This window comes from Aptenodytes forsteri, unplaced genomic scaffold (genome assembly GCF_000699145.1).
Source record: "Aptenodytes forsteri isolate BGI_AS27 unplaced genomic scaffold, ASM69914v1 Scaffold130, whole genome shotgun sequence".
Classification (NCBI taxonomy): domain Eukaryota; kingdom Metazoa; phylum Chordata; class Aves; order Sphenisciformes; family Spheniscidae; genus Aptenodytes; species Aptenodytes forsteri.
In genome coordinates, this window is record NW_008795133.1 from 281,820 (window position 1) to 299,111 (window position 17,292).

The 17,292-nt window shown below is 37.6% G+C and overlaps 1 protein-coding gene across 2 annotated transcripts in view; it reads left to right on the forward strand.

Annotated features, from left to right (window-relative positions):
- Window positions 1-17,292, forward strand: part of SRBD1 (S1 RNA binding domain 1) — a 133,337-nt gene that overhangs the window by 74,181 nt on the left and 41,864 nt on the right. For both annotated transcript variants that reach the window (XM_009278384.2, XM_009278386.2), the window contains exon 17: window positions 4,194-4,276. In XM_009278384.2, coding sequence (XP_009276659.1) covers window positions 4,194-4,276 — 83 coding nt within the window. The remainder of the gene's footprint in view (window positions 1-4,193; window positions 4,277-17,292) is intronic.

The following is a 17,292-nucleotide window of genomic DNA, read 5'->3' on the forward strand; positions in this document are numbered from 1 at the left end:
TTACAAAATGTCAGAAAACGTCCTAATGATGAGACAGGATTTCAGTAAATATGCTTTCTGTAACCTTCTTTATTTCTGATTCCATTTGGAGGCAAAGTTCATCTGCATTAAAGTCAGAGGACCACCTGGGCCATCCTGTCCCCCAAGCTTTAAAATTTTACATCGATTTACTGCATGGCAGCACAACATGTTACTGTCATTCCAAATATTGCAATAATGTTTTCTTCTTAATTGACAGATGCAAAGCTTCAAGTTATCAGGTGTGCAATTCTTGCGGTGATTTTCTAATAGAGGGCCATGTCATCCTGATCTTAATACCCTGTTCAATCTTGAAAAGTTTTTGTCACGTTTTACTTAGACTAGCATATTTTAAGAATGGCATCTCAAACATTTTGCTTGGCCCTGCTGATTATTTTGAGAAATCTGATTTTCTGTTTTTGCCCTGCATGCCATCATATAATTTATTTTGTATTTGCTTGAGCAAAAGTGAAGCATACCTTAATAACTGTAGAAGTGAGAATGCACTGCCTGTTCCATTTTCAGTCTTCTAAAAATGCATGGTATCTAGCCATTGCTGAAATGTACTTTAAGCATACAAATAGTTCTAGACAATATCTGTCTTAGTGTAAAGTAGTTTAATATAAAAAACTTTTGAAATTTATTGATTTAATTTTTATGGGGAAAATGTAAGACCATCATGTTTTACTGTCTCTGAATTTGCAGTCTGGTCCTTGATAGCAGACCTTGCACTTCTGCAGAGCCCTCATGATTTCAGTAAGACTCTGCTTGGATCGCAAGAGTCCAGCCACGTGGATCAAATTGCCGGAGTGGAGTCTCATTGCCCCCTAAAAAGATCTATCTATTGCAGTGTGCTAGTACTGTAACAAAGAAAAGGTGGCTTTGCCTGTACAAGAGAAAGTAGATGCTAATCCTGAGTGAATTGGTGCGAATGTGGATGACTTTTCCCTTTTCCCTATTGTGCTCTCTTTTATTTTGAATTTGAAAAGTTCTGGAGTAAAATTGCGGCTTTAGTGGGAATTCTGCAGGTCAGCTATCCTGCTGGCACGGCCGTAGGAGCTGCATCCCTTAAACTGTATAACTGACTGTTAGTTGATCTTCGTGCTTCGATATTGTAACTATTAGGCCTGATCCAGGAAAGCACTTAAGTGTCTATGAAACTTTATGCATGTGAATAGTTTTGCTGGTTCCGGTGGGAATACCGACATGCATCTGTGCTGAAGTGCTTTGCTGGATCAGGTCCTACGCCTCCGCTGGAAGCCTCCTAGGGATATGACGGCATTGTCAACCTGGCTATTATGACAAGAAGAGTCTGAATTTTACTTTTTAATTGAAGGTTCCCGTGAGAAGGTTATGCTTGGAAAATTCCTGTATCCAACCTATCCGTGTAGTTGTCTATTTTTAAAAGATGTAATGAAAGGAGATGTGGACAGTGAGAGATATTTGCTCTCAGCTTATCTAAAATGTAACTTTTGAAATATGTTTTGCCATTAGGTGGAACTAGAAGAAAATTCTCTAAAACATCATATAGTTATTGTTGAGTTTAAGAAAGCTTGCTGAAAGACAAGTGTAGTACCTATACATAGGCATAAATGCATTCAGAAGAAATACATGGGTTTATGTTTCCTGCTTTGGATCAATACTTTCATTGGTGTTTTGTTCCACTTTTGTTTGTTGGTGACTGGTGATACGTACAACTAGTGTTTCAAAGTAATTAATATGAATGATTGTTATAGGCAAGCATTTCTGTAGTAAGCTATACTTGTGTAAGCAATAACCGGTGTACTTACACTGGTTAACCTTTTGTGATTTTTTTTTTTTGACAAGGAGTATGTGATGGCCTTTGAATTCAGAGCTTCTTTATCAGAAAGGCAGGCGTATCAGGTGTCACCAGCACAGTGCTTTCTGAGCCTAGCTAGCAAACTGCCATTGTCAGCATATGTTAAAATGGATAATAAAGGATATGAAAAGTCTTGCATGACCGAGCAGTGAACTTCATGTTAACTGTGCGTTTAACAGTGCAGATCTTTAAAAGCGAAATCTCTAATGCTGTATTTAATCAATTAAACTTTGCATCTGTGGTTTGAGAAGTCTGCATAGCTAATAAATAAGTGTTAGATCTATCTAGTGTTTTGGCTTCAAGTATCAATGTTTAGTCGAGTCCTTTTCTGAAGTGCTATGTTTAACGCCCTGCAGTAGTGGTTGTTGCTGTTTAAATTAGGGCTGAAAAGGTGATTAATGGACTGGAACACCTTTCATACAAGGAGAAACCGAGAGAACTGGGACTGTTCAGCCTGGATAAGAGGAGGCTTGGGGGAATCTTATTAATGTGTATAAATACCTGATGGGAGGGAATGAAGAAGAGAGCCAGACTCTTCTCAGTAGTGCCCGCTGTCAGAACAAGAGGCAATGGGCACAAATTGAAACACAGGAAACTCCATCTGAACACAGGAAAACACTTATTTACTCTCTGGGTGGTCAAACACTGGAATGGATTGCCCAGACAGGTTGTGGAGTCTTAATCCATGGAGATATTCAAAACCCAACTGGACGTGATCCTGGGCAACCTGCTGCAGCTGACCCTGCTTCGGCAGGGGAGTTGGACAAGATGTCGTCTGTCTTCAAGAGGTCTGTCCAACCTAAACAATTCTGTGATTCTGTAAAGGTGCTTATATTTTTTTTATATATATCTCTCTCTCATATGTATATGATAATCATAATCATGCTCGTGATTTTATACATATATGTGTGTGTGTATAAAATCAGCTATTGACCACTGTAGATAGTTCCAGCTTTCCTATTTAAACATTATTTATGTATTGTTGACTAAACGTGTATGTGCATGGTGGTTTGCTCCTGACTCCTGTCTATTCTTCCTCTGACCCTCTCTTGGTTTTCTTAAAAATGAATTTAAATGTAAAATAAACTTTAGGAAATGTCTCTTGTCAGCTAATGCCAGCTGTGGGGGTGCTTCTGGAGATAGCTTATAAAGGATCACAGCTTTTTTCTGTCCCACCCCATTTCTCTCATTCCTGCACAAGTGGATGTGGTAGGAAAAGCAGCCTTAGCAATGAGGCCTGGCCTTGGTTTTTTGTTGTTTTTGGGGTTTTTTTTGTTTTGTTGGGTTGTTTGGGTGGTTTTTTTGGGGGGAAGGCCTTTGGTCCTTTTTTGGATAGACCTTTGCAGTACTTCCAGACACTCCTGTTCTTCACTAGGTAGAATACATGTTCTAAGAGCTGCTAAACCAGCCAGCCTGTCCTTACTTTACTCAGGAGAAAAAAAAGTTCATAAATGTAATACTGGTAGAGTGGAACTTTTCTAGTTCAGTATATATGGGAGGGAACACAGTTGCAAACACTGAATGAAACTCAATATCTGCACAATTAGACCAAGGTTGAGAATTTACAAACTGACATTTTGCAAATAAGTATTTGTTCTCAGATTTGAGTAAGTAAAGGATTTGTCAGTAATATAGACTTCAAAAATGCAGTCTTGGTTCAACATTTGTATGTAGAAGACCAAAGGTTCTTCCAATGTGCTGTTAAATGGCACCAGAAATGTTGGAAAATGCTTTGTTTTTTTCTAAACGTGTTTATAACGATGACAGATTGCAGATTGATGTGTTTTGGTATGCAGTTTAGATTAGTAAAGTCCAAGAATCATTTTCAAAGTGAACACTGAATTTTATGGTTGAATTATAGAAATATATAATATATACCTTAGGAAATACTATATTAGATAAATAAGTCTGTGAACAGTTACTCCATTCTTTTTTAAATGTTTATTTGTTTCTACATATCTGTGATTTAAGGTTAAACGATATTTCAGAATTTAATTTTAAATGTTACATATGCATTTTAGTATGGATACAAGGGAAAAATTTAGTGTACACAGTTTTATTTGTTAACTCTGTGGCCTGAAAACTTTTTAGTGTCATGATTACAGTTTGAAATCTCCTTAGGTCTTTGCTTGAATTATTCAATAAAAAAGTTTGATTAATGTACATTTCATGTCTTGTGTCTAACAGTGAAAAAGGATTCTGCTATATTATTGATTATTTCCAGGTAAAAGAAGAGATTAAATATGTAGAAGATTTAAAAAAAAAAAGCAAAAGCAATTACATGATTCTAATTTTCAGACAAAACCCATAGTTGTTTTCTAATTCTATTTTTCAGTTTCCATAGCTAGACGCGTCCAAGACCCATTAGCTGAGCTAGTGAAAATTGAGCCCAAACACATAGGAGTTGGAATGTATCAGGTAAGATAATATGTATCATTTAATCTAAGTAATCTATCATGATATAGAGCAACACCAAAATGCTGCTTTATAATTGTCAGCTAGTTACGTCTCCTTTAAAAGACATTTGTAGAGTTGATAGAATGGTAGTAAATACTTAAAGTCATAGACTGCCTTTTTTTAATCTCTGCTTTTAACGATTGTGATTGAGACTCTGAAATGGCTGTAGCCAGATTTATAGTCTATTAAAAACATCAAATCAGACAGGTAACCTGATCTGAACAGCTTTCTCTTTTTTTGTATTGTTACAGCAATAGGGTTTTAGCTCTTCGTGTAAAATACAATGAGATATTGATCCTCCATTTAAAAGCCATTAATTTGTACTATTACATGCATTCCTTCTTAGAAGTTTGTAATAAAAGCATTTGTTTTGAAGTTTTTCATTTACTAAAGCTGAATTGGAAAATGTTTGACAATTCTTATTTTTATACATTTTTGTAGGTTATTTCTGAGAAGTAACTTTTACCCTCAAAGTGTCTTTACAAAGTGAATGGTATTGAGAAGTGGTACATAAGTTATTGTCATTTTATAGCACATCGGCATACATTCAGGAAAGCATTTATGCATGTGCTTAAGTCCCAACAAATAGAGAAGTGAAAAAAATAGAAAATTCAGCATGTGCTTTTCTCTATATTTTTGAAACTATAGAACGTGAGTATATTTGAAAGGCTGGAACAGAAGTCAGAATAGAAAGCACAGAACGATCTGGATCTGTGCTTTCAGGTTAGCACATGAGAGTTAATGGGATAGAATGCAATTACCAGCCTAGAATCCTTTATTGCCACTGCTAAAGGGGGTGTGACAAAGGAAGGTGCTATGAAAAATTTTGAAGAAGTGTATATCCCGTTTTGGTTTTTCGTTGGGTTTTTTTTTTTAAAGAACTGAGGTCAGTATTTTAGTTGGTTAAGGTAGCGCTCAGTACTGCTTTTCCAAGCCCTGCTTGTATTGCCACAGACTGTAAAATGTACTTGTGTTACTTATCAGTAAAACTAACTTATATAATTAACCTTTCAGTATGAACCATACTGAAATATGAATCTTTCAGTATGAAATCTTTCAGTATGACCCATGCTATATACCATAGTTTTTGAGGAAAATTAGATTGAAGGGCAGAAATACTGTAGATCTCTTTAACGTATGTATTCAGATTTCAGTAAAAATGTGCTTTAATGATGACAGCTATAAATCATTGTCATCGGGCAAAAAGAGGAGCTTCAATCTCAAGTATAGTTCGTTTCCTTACTTTCCTTACCCATTGCTTTTATTTATAACAGAAGCAGCAATAACAACAATAACAAAAGTGGTACAGATTTTTGTTGGTCCTTGCTGTAAGAAAAAAGTATTAAAAAAAAAAAAAATCTTGAAATGCTACGTCAGCACTTTGAGAAGAAGCTGGTTGCTTTTTTTAACCAAAATTTTAAAAAATCAATTCGAAAATTGAATATTTTACTATTTGAAGTATACTGTGAATTTGTAAGTATTAAGAACTTGCATCGCTGTGGCTGGAAGGTATTCATTTAGATGCACACTGTCTACTGTGGCCCACGTGCACATCGTACAAGCACACATCTAAAGCAAAAAGGCACAGAATTGGTGGTGGTTGTATGGTTTTGGGAGTATGATACTGTCAGATGAATGTTGCAATGAATGTATTGCAGCAGTTCACTACTGCCTCAGTGACTGAAGCTGGCGTCATTTACTTTGCACTTAGAGCAGGGTAAGTACCATGTTCCTGGCCCTTTCAGGGAAGCTTCTTGATCCACTAGATCCACTCTTACAAGTGAACACCGAACTGCGTTATTTGTTCGTGTCCAAATTGGTTATATGAAAAGTTTCGGAGAAGTAATTCCTAAAAGCCTGGTTAAAGGTAGAGCCCAAAAATTGTTCTTACCCACTATCTGCACTTTTAAGTCTCATCGTGGTTTGGATAAATCTTCTGAGATAGATAGACCTTCTGTCAGAATTCTTAATGATCACCACAGAAGCTATAAGGTGCTCATTCAAAGATACAGAAATTTCTGAGGTACTAGAGCTTTATGTGACACTATTGAAAGCAAATTTGCACTCTTGAAAGCAAAGTCAGAAGCTCTGCCGCCCTTTGGCTGTGAGAGCTCTCTCGTGGCAGGGCAGGGGAAGGGAGGAGAAGAGGAATTAAGCTGTTATGACTGATCTTCCTTCAGAGAGAACAGTCGCTTGCTGGCATCTCAGAGGGCAGGTATGGGGAAAGCTGTTGTGTCATACAGCGAGTCACAGCGTAATAGCTGATATAAGCCCTCAGATAAAGAGTATATCAGGTACAGATTTTTATATTATCCAAGTCAATTTGAAAAGTTTTGTTATACTTTAATTTATAACCTAATTGCTAGCTGTAGCTTTTTATTAATTTCTGGGATGAAATATGCAATTTGCAGTCGAGATCAAAAAAGCTTTTCACAGAGAAAGTTACTTTCTTAGCCCACTGTAACTATAAACCTAGCATTTAGGTATGACCTCTCCTTTCTTCAACACCTTGATTTAGGAATCTGACAAATCCAGGTTTTGGTATCCTTGTCCTGAAGGACAGACAGCGCTTAGTCCTGCACTCAGCTTCTGCTTCTCCAGGCAGAGGCAGGCTGAGGCTGTGTGCTGCTGCCGATGACTATGGAAGCTATATAGCACAAGCAGGATGGTGGTTTCCTGAGGGACGGTTGCACGCTTACTGTGTGTTGATCAAAGTGCAGGCTCCCTGAAGGAGTGGTCCTGCCTTTTCTGGTACTCCTGCCCAAGTGCCCTGATCCTTTTCTGGTGCTGGTAATGCTACGTGATGTCCTGGGTTGGCATAAGGGAGGGGCAGCAATGCATAGCTTGGGGGAGGAGTCCAGCTGGGACTACTGCTTTCACAGCAGCCTGACTTTTGATTGGCTTGGGACATGGCCTCTCTATCAGTTTAAGACAGCCAGAGGTCCCAAACAACTCTACTTGAAAGGCAATAGGCAAGAGATGTTAACGTCTGTCTCTTCTGGGAGTTTTTTCTGAGACATTGCAGTGAGAGACGAGCGAAGCAGGACCTGCCTGACGGAGGCTGTAGCTTTTGTAATGGAACTGTGGCACAGGAACATTGTATGTTCAGCTGAGTGACCCCCTTGAGCAAGAGCTGCTCCTGCTATCAGCAATGACAGTAGCGCTACAGGGAAGTGAGGTGGTCATGTATTAAATCTGCTGCTCACAAGATGAGCTTTCTCAAAGTCTGTGGAGTGTGTGCCCCCCTGCCAAGAGTACTGTGTGAAGGGGCTGCGTCTTCTGTAGTCACTGCTTCCGTGGGATTTTGGATCCCTCCCACCTGGCCTCTTGGTACTTCACGTGCATGTTTGTGAGAATACTGGTGTTTTCTAGTTTTACTAGTGCAAGTTTTCCAAGCAAATGTGCTCGTTTGGGTATGGATACTTTGGGTATGGAAATAGGAGTTTCCAGGTAGCAGGAGATCTCTGTAAATTGAGTCCCATCAGTTGGGATTTGTGTTTACTTATTTTAGATGACAAAAAAAATTGGAACTTTGACCACCTGCTTTTATTCTCATTTCAAGTTATGATTCTGAGTTTGTGCACTACCAAGCAAATCAGGTTTGTCAGAGAAAAATAAACAGGCCCCAGATCTCCTAACAGGTATTCCTTAAAGAGAAGCACAACCTGATTTATTAGGGCCTCTCTCAGACTAAATTCCAGTTGCCTAAAGGTCCTTGTCTCCCTTCATCTTTATCTCATTAGGAAAATTGTTCTTTCCTCCCAGACAGGAACTTAGCCAAAATTAATTTATCACCTTCAGGCCGTATTACTATGATTTCTTCTGTAGTTGAACATGAAGATGATGCCCAGACTCTGCCTGATACAGAATATGTTTGCCTTGCCACCTCCCCATGCCAGTTCAAAGCTAAATTCCTATCAGTGAAGAAGCAGTTAGCGGCTCAAGACTTTATTATGCTGCAAACTGAATTTTGTCTGATGAATTACCACTACAGTTGTAATGATCTTGGAAGATGTAGATAAGAGCTGAGAACAAAGCTGCTTCACAAAGATTGTGGTTAGGGAATTGAATTCCAGAGCAAAGAAAATGAATAAAAAGTGAAAAACAGATGCCTAAAGAAGAAAAAAATTCCTCCTCTCAAATAGAAACCCAACTTTTCATAGGAGAATAAAACAGCACTAGCATAAACTTTGTGTCCACCAGTCCCCATTGAAGACAAATTGCCTCGAGTAAAGGGGGAATTAAATTAATAAACTTTTAAAAATTCAAAACGTGAATCCGTATTATAAGGCAGAGAAAGGAGAAATAATGCTAAGGGACTATGTTAAGTTTGGTTGGTCTTTTGCTGTTCATTTGATGTGCAAAATCCCTGGATGCTAAAAAAACAGTAACCTCTAGGGAAAGAGCTAGGTGGAGCTCAAACTCACCTGTAGCCTAAGAACAAAATATGTGGTGTGTGTTGAAGGAATAGAATTTTTGACAAGTCATGTATAATATTAAAAAATGTGCACCATGTCTGATCTTGAAAAAGCAACATCCTATTTGGTCTTTATAATTTTTGGAGTGCAAAAATCCCTTCATGATATATTTTTGTACGTGGTAACATCTTCACTGTTTAACATATTTGGAAAATTAACATCACAAAAGGATGCAAGAGATAATATATGTAGTTTTGTAACCTCTGAAGTGGGAGGATACTTGATTCCAGATGTAGCTGGAACATTTTGTGTCAAAGAAATAAAATTTGTAAACAATACTTGTAAGTAGCAATTCCTTCAGGAAAAAAAAATGGTTGAGCTAATTCTTGGTTTCTTTTCTATATAATGCTGGAAGGTCCTGATCAAAGGAAAGTTTCATAAAGCCTAATCAGAATGCCTAACAATAATTAAATTTGGAAATGCCTTCTCTGTCCCTCTTGCCCTTTTTCCTCCCCATGTTCCTCTCGTTATTGAAGTGCATCAGTTTTACATTTGATTATTACCTGTAGGATATTTTATTATTTCAGTTGCAGTTTGGTATGCCTTTTAGGCTTGGGTTTTTCCCAAAAAAAGATGTGTGTGTTTTATTAAATGACAATGCAACTTTAGGGAACATTTTTAATCAGATACGCTTCCTCCTTCATAGGACCGGTTCTGTCATAATTGTGGTATTGTGGATATAAACCAGGTTAAAATCTATAGCCAGCTAGTTAATAGCAAGGCATCTCACTTGAAGTCATATCTCAGTTCCTGCTGGAATGGAGGGAGGCTTTTTCCCTTTCTCCTAGAAGGCCGTGAAGAATGCCTTCTGCTGTCGCAGGCCATCCCTGCGTGGGTCTTTCCTTCCCTGCCTCAGTGCCATGCCGTACTCATGCTGATGAGGTGGAACTGGTGGGCAGCGGTGGAAGGATGTTACTGGCCTCTCCTGCACGTGGCTGAAACTGCCCTTTTAGTTTGCTGCATTCTTTAATCACCTCATCGCATGTGTGTGGCATCACCTCTGTCGAGTCTTTTCAAGCCTCCAGTGGCTGCCTGTAGTGACAGGATGGGTATTAGAAAGGTGTGGCGTTAACCTCATTTTTGACAGTAGTATAATTTCAAATCTTACTACTTTTCTGCAAACCCATCATGAAAATTATTTATCTGAGGCAAACTGACTGTATATTAATGCTTAATAGCTACTAATTTTGGAGATATTTGGGAGGTGAACTATTGCAAAATTTTAGAAATACAGGGATCAAAGGGACCTCAAGGGTATCTCAAAGTGCAAGAGTAAGATCAAATACAGTTGGGTCAGCCTGATGCAACTGTGGGCTGAACAAGCACTATTTCCATTTCTTGTCTTTCCCGCAGGAAAAGCTGACTTCTCCCTTGCACTGTAGGTGTTTGTCAGCCTATTTTTACGCAACTCTAGCGAAGATAACTTGGTAGCTTTATTTGTTAAGCCATTCTGAGGCTTAACAAACTTTAGATATTTCTTTACTATCTAAACCAGTATTTTGGGTAAACTAAATGTTGTATTGTTTCTCTAACAGTGGAAACCTGAAAATTAGTGTTTAAATAGGAAGCTGCTAGCAAAAAAAGCTGCGAAGTAGTTGGTGAGTACGGACAAGAGTTGTCATAATCTGAACATTGGCCATCTCAAAGAATCAGTGTGTGGTTTAAGAAAATATTTGTCTTCATTTTTCCTTAGAATGTGTACACAGTTTTTAATGGTGAAATATAAGAGACTTTGTATCTTTCTTGGTATCTGATTTTGGTTATATATCCTTTGCGTAGTATGCTCTTATTTAATAACATGGAGCAAAGTATTGGAGCTGGCTGATTTTTCCAGTCAGAAATGTACATTTTTCACTGAGTATTTAAGAACTGTATTTCACTTCTTTATTTTTTTGGTTAACTAACCCATAGGGTATATGAGTAGTTAGGTGTGTTACTTGGATAGTATAGGAGAATCACTCATCTATGATGTGAGACTGTGATGACATACGATGTGCAGGAGGGTCTTTTTTAAGTCTCCGAGTTGTGATTGTCAAAACAACCTCAAACTTGAGCTTGCTTCATTAAACTTATTAAAACAAATCTGTGTTGGTTTGTGACTTACATTAAGAAAATGTGATGTCTTATTAGGTGAGCAGTGCTTTATATTGTGTGATTCGTGTAGCTCCTGTGGAAACTCAGTTCAGCAGGAATGTTGTTTGCTTGTCAGAATTGTAGGTTGCAGGTTTCAACACCCAGTTGAACAGCCTGTCTACAAAATGTTTCAGCATTCCTTCTGTATTACTACACCGAATTTATATGTACAATTAGGCGGAGAACTGAACCTCCTATGATAAAATTGCAATTTTGTGAGCTTGCTTATGGTTTTCTGTACTTTAATTGAAACGGTTGCATAAAGAGAACCTTTACTTAAACACTAGACATCTAAGGATACCAGTGCTCAGTTCTGTGTATCTCACAATAATCAGACCCCTTATTAATGAATGTATATCACTCCTTTTTGGCAGTATATGGCAACCGGTTAATTATGGGTGTACCTGAAGTTGAAAAGATTTATAATAGGAAATACAATGGACTGGAGTCTCGCTGAAACTGTAGGGTATTGTGAGAGAAACTGGCTATTCTGATATTAAAGGAATTCCTGAACAACATAGGCTAAAGGATATGTTGCCATTATTGTAAATTAAAAAATTTATGGTGGTAGCTGGACAAATTCTGGGCTGCTTCTGTATTGTATCTTGTCTGTGAATGAACTCACTGGGACTTGAAAGACAGGGACATGTGGGATAGTATTTCACAGTGCTCTTAGCTCTGCTCCTCAATAAAGGAAACTCAAACCTCTCCTGTGAACCTGTAGTCTCCTGCAAAGAGACTATTGTCGCAGAACGTTTTTGCAGCATACTGCAAGGGATTGCTTGCTTTGAAATTTGTGGAGAAGAGAGAGGAGTACTCAAAGTTTTAAGGTGTACAAAAGCTTTTTGAGGGATGGAGTGTGGTGGCTTTACCTATAAAATATTGTTAAGGGCAGGCAAAAACCCCAGTGTCTTGTCAGTAGGAAAAAGGTGTGTTGTTTTGGTTTTTTTTTTAAAGTGTATATGTAGGCTGGTGAATATGTTTGTGCTTAATGCAGGATTTTTAACACCCAGCAATTTAAGGAATCCTTAATTGTCCTGTAATAGTGGTGAAGCATTAGCTCTGTGAGGAAAGCAAGCAAAAATCATGTGTGTTTTTTGCCCAACATCATTTTTAGTGTAAATTACGTGCTTTTCATTTTGAAAAGTAAAGCCCTGTGAACCAAGCCATCTGACATCCACGGGCGCAAAATCTTTGCAGACAGCTTTGTCAGGGAGAGGTAATTGCCCTGTAATGTTTTTTTGGATGCTTCCCCACCCCAGTGAAGTAGGTGTGCAAAACTTAAGATTCCTTTCCAAGTAAGTTACACCTCTGGCAAGTTTGTGTAATTTAATCTTCAGCAGCAGTTTTGTTGGCTGCCAGGCATGGTTTATATATCCTGTAACTTGGCAGAGTCTCTCTGGTTGTGTCTACCTATTCTCTGGCTGGCGAAGAGAAATCAACTGTCCTGTCAGCAAAGCACAATAAACTTTTGCTAGTCTATTATGGCTGGTTATAACAAAACAAAGGGATATAGAAAGAAGATAACAGTTGTGTTATTAATGATTTTAGCTAGTACGCTGTATATATTTCCTGACATCTTCAAGAAAACATGCCAGCTCACTGAGGTGAGATGCTGCCCCTTTAAGGAAATGAAGGAAAATGTGTGCATGTGTATTTACAAAGAGTGCAAGAGCACAGCAGTATCACCACATCTGCACATGTCACTCACGAAGCTGCCCCTGGACTGCATCTCTTTTCACTGCTGTCACCAAAAATGCCCTGTAGACAGCATTTGAAAACTTGTCAGAGATGTGCCTTTGTAAGCAACCTGAACTGCAGGTAAATTTTAGACATTACTGCTAATAATCCCCCTCTCGCATTGCTGCTGTTTATTATTAGAGTTTGTATCTGTGTCTGTGGGGTTTTATAGAGCTGCTGAGGTTTTAGCAGAAGTAGGGAAGTTTTGGAAGAAGTGTTGGTATACTGAGGTGGGATGATCTAAGGGTATTGATAGGAAACAGCTGCTGGACGGATTTGCCCTCCCTTGTCAGTTTGTTTCTGATTGCCTAATTACCAGCTCTCTTGGTGGAAGTCTGTTAGGGTTTTTTTGTTGCCATATGACAACAGATTTGGTGCAAACTCTCTTGTGTGATTTGTGCTCTAATTGGATTAAAATTATACGTGTTATTGTTCATGAAAAATAGGTGTAAGGGTTGTTTACTTCCAGACTACCACGAAAGTGGCAGATAGGAACTCCTGAGCAGAATTGCCCAGGTATAGGGTACCCTCTATGCAAGCTTGTTTAATATTTCAGTTTGATTTTTTTTTTGCCTTTCCGTAAATGTATTTGGGCAGAGCTTGTTCAAACACAGGCAAGCTGAATTATGATCCAGCCAGGCAGATTTAAACTCTTGTGAGAGACTGTGTTGACGTGGGAGCCAAGTGGCAAGAGGGCCAAAATGGGAGTTGTGAGGCTGGGATCCTACAAATCGGCTTGATATGGCGTCTCTATACATTGGTTTGGAAATGCTTGATTGGCTAAAAGCTGAAAGAGAAAAAGATAAAGTCTATCTTTTCAAAAGTATTTTGATTGAACAGCTTCCGAAATGTGTGAGATGCTGTTGGGTTTCCTGTTTACATTTCAAGTGTTTGGTAGCCTTAAGTGAAAATACACAATTTTAGCAATGAATAATTGTTCTGCTCCTTTCATCTAGGTTTGATTTAAATTTTGATAACTTAAGTTCTTTATGTTTTTGAAACATTCTTAAAGGTACTACAGTAAAAAACCAGCCAGAGCCCCGCAGATTACTCTTGGCATTATCTATATCCATGAAGTGATATTTGTGTTCATAGAACTTGCGTTTCAGGCTCAAACATTCATCTTTTATGTGAAGTAAGTTGATCTTTAAGATGCTATGTTATGAATTCTAGTCAGATTTTAATGTAAATATTATAATGATAAAATTGATTAAACTATGACCATAGTAAAAGCATCTCTCTAGTGTCCAAAGTCAGGTAAAAGTGGCAGTGGGGATGTGAATCACTTGCTTTGAATGTCTGTGGGGGGTCAATTTAAACATCATGAATGTAAATATTATTTGTGAGTGGAATTCCGTAGTTCCTGCTTGCTGTGCAGTGGTCATCTGTTGTTTTGGTTTCATGAATTAACAGTATATTCATTTGACTCATAAGGAAAAATACTAATATTATCGTACTTTTGAGTGATTCCGTGTGGGTTCATAGCATAGCAGCTGTTGACTTGATATCCAAAAATCTGGAATCAGCAATAAATTTGTATTCACCTGCAGTAGGAGACCATAAGTGGCAATTAAAATTCTGATGATATTTTAAACCTATAAATGGTTTGTTAATATGTGTGGTTCTAGTGGTAGATACTATGTAAAATAAGAACTTGATATGTTTCGCACTGAAATACGTAAAATAGTTATTCTTACTTAGTTTGAACAAATATCAAATTATGGAATGCTGCAAGAACTCTCTCATAGGTTCACTTGAGCTATGGATTTATTTTTCTCAGTAACTGTTTACTATAAAATGTAAGTGATAAAAATCCTACCTTTTATGTTTAAGTTGTGGTGTGGTGTTAGTGTACATATTTGTTTAAATATTGGATCTGTGATCAAATTTCTCTCTTCCTTAAAGTAAGATGAACTTATATTAATGTAGGATGAATTTAAGTTAGTGTTGCTGTTCCTCATAATAATCCTGTGACAGTTATGTCATTCAATAGATATCACTGAAAATTGTAGTCTCTTTTCACTGAGACAATATAACATGCAAGATCTCTGATGTTTTGTAATTTCTTGCTTTTTAGATTTTTATCTTGCTAATAACACTTTTTCTAACAAACAGTTTTGAAAAAATCATTTTAGAAACTAAAATCATGTTTTGCTAGACAGTGATTAATATCTGTGACCTTTATTTTTGGGTCAGGAACATAAATATACACTTTTTTCTGTGTCAGTCATTGTCTAAGATTTCATCTTTGTTCTGCTTTCCATTACATACCATGAATTATATGAAATTAATTTAATCGCTACTCCAAACAGAAATTAAATGTGCCCTAATCCAGAGTTACGTTGTTTGCTTTTACAACTGTAAGTCATAAGTAATTAATTTTCCTTGGAAAATTAATTCACTTACCATTCCCAGTAGCATCATATGTTGACACAGGGTTATAGATAGTTTAATATTTTTGTTCAGCATGTTGGCCTCAACTTTGGAAGACCTTAAAGCAAAACAAATTCAAATTTACTCAACTGTATATAATTCAGGGTTATTTAAAGTGAATGTTGTCTTTATTGCTGTCAACCAGCTGACGATGATGATTCTAAAATTATATTCAGTCTTCCAGAAAACTAAAGTCTATGGACAGATGTGAGTTATTCCTTCAAAAAAAAACAACAACCCAAAATTGTTTCACGTCAGACATTTGGATAACATGGCCACTGGAATGCCATCAGTAGTAGAAAAATTTAGCTCTTCGGAGAGCATAACTATATATTACAAAGCCTTGGGCTAGAGGCAATGTTTTTTCAACATGCCTTATGTTGCTTGAGACGCTAGTAGGTGATTCATTATTCCTGTTGCACTCGGAAATTTCTAACTTGACTTAATTTGGAACATTGTTTTGTTTCCTATATTGTCGTGTACAGAAGGGCAGCTCATTGCAGCGCCAAAGGGGAGCGCGGACACTTGTGTGGGTGGCCCTGCTGCCCACAGCTGACTGTCCTTCAGAGATGGCATTGAGTAGTGTGGGCCAGAAGTCTTCCGGAATGAGAGAGGCAGCTTTTAAGTCTAATCTTTCAAGTTTGCCAGGAGGACCTTTTTTTTCTTCTGTGCAGCTCCATAAAACATGGTGTTTATTACTTTGGTTTATTTTTATTTATTTAAGTCTCCCGGGTGAAACTCCAGTGACGGCAGTGTTGCAGTTCAAACAAGCAAGGCTTATTTTATAAATGTCCCTTTGTGGGTTGCTGGCTGCATTTTGCCTGAATGCAGGGGGTTGGTATCAGTGGCATTTAATTTAGAATTTTGGGGGTGGAAAGTAGAAATTGACATTTAATTCCAGTGTAAAGTTACTGCTAGATCAGGCATAAAAATATTATTGCATTAGTAATCACAGGAAGAAAATAAACTATGAGCACATTGACAATATACAGCGGTATGGCAGACTTGTGTAAAATAGAGCAGTAGATGGAAGAAAATACTTTTTCAGATGCTTTTTCACCACAACAAGTTTTTATCAAGTAGGGAGTGTACAGAAAAGTATTCTACTAATAGAATTAGGTCCTACTAATAGTGCCAGCAAAGGTAAATCCATCTGTACATAGCAAAATTCTGTACAAAGAATTATCACAGATCTCGTATACATGCATGTATATGCAACGTCGATGAATGTGTTGACAGAGATCTCCATTGAATTCTGTTTCTGTTACTTTCAAATTCAATTATTTTGAGTTTCCTGTTCTACAGAGGACACTTAATGCCACTGTGTGTATCTGTTAATGTAACAGGTCTCAGTAGGTATTGCTAGCTGTTTCATTATTATGGCTTAATTACTTTCAAAAGGCTTCACTATGATATTTAAAAATACAAAATCTCCTGCAAAGAAAACATCAGTCTGGTGAACTAAGTTTGGCCACATAATTCTCCTTGACAGTCACGTATGTTACTGAAGCTGAATCCTACCTACCGCACTGGGCTGTTCATGTCTTCCTTACCTGGGCTGTCAGTTTTAACAAAGTGCAACTCTTACCGAGCCTGCAAAAGTTGTTAATTTCTTCATTTTCACCTACTCTGTGATTCGGTTTACCTTCCATCTCAGGAAAATTAGAAGCAAGCACCAGCTGTATCCTTTTCTTATCCTTTTTTGCTGGAGGTTGTGATGATTACGCATACAAGCAGCAGGCTCAGGACACCCTGCCCCAGTGTATTAGCATTCTTGTCACAGTTACCCTTCTGTGGTACTGTTATCTGTGTAATGTATGTAAAAATGGTGGCGTGTATAAAATATTTTGGGAGCCAACCAAAAGCTGTTGCTGTTCTTACAAATTTCTTGGCAGGGGGAGTTTGTGTTTCTTTTGGGAATATTCCCATTCATTTTATGATGACAGTGATTGTCTAAATTTGCAAGAAAAATGAAGTTAAAATAATTACTGTTTTAAAAAAAATCTGCAGAAACTCTCTCTTCAGGCAAAATTTGTATTTTGAGCTCGACTGTAGTTTTAGATTAGATAATTCAGAGTTGGCACTAATTGTGAAAAAACATTGGGCAATAGAGTACAATAGGAAAAAGCCCAAGAAGCATGAACAAATGTGTACAGTGTCTCCTTGTGTAAGTGCCTGGCTCTTTGGAGGCCA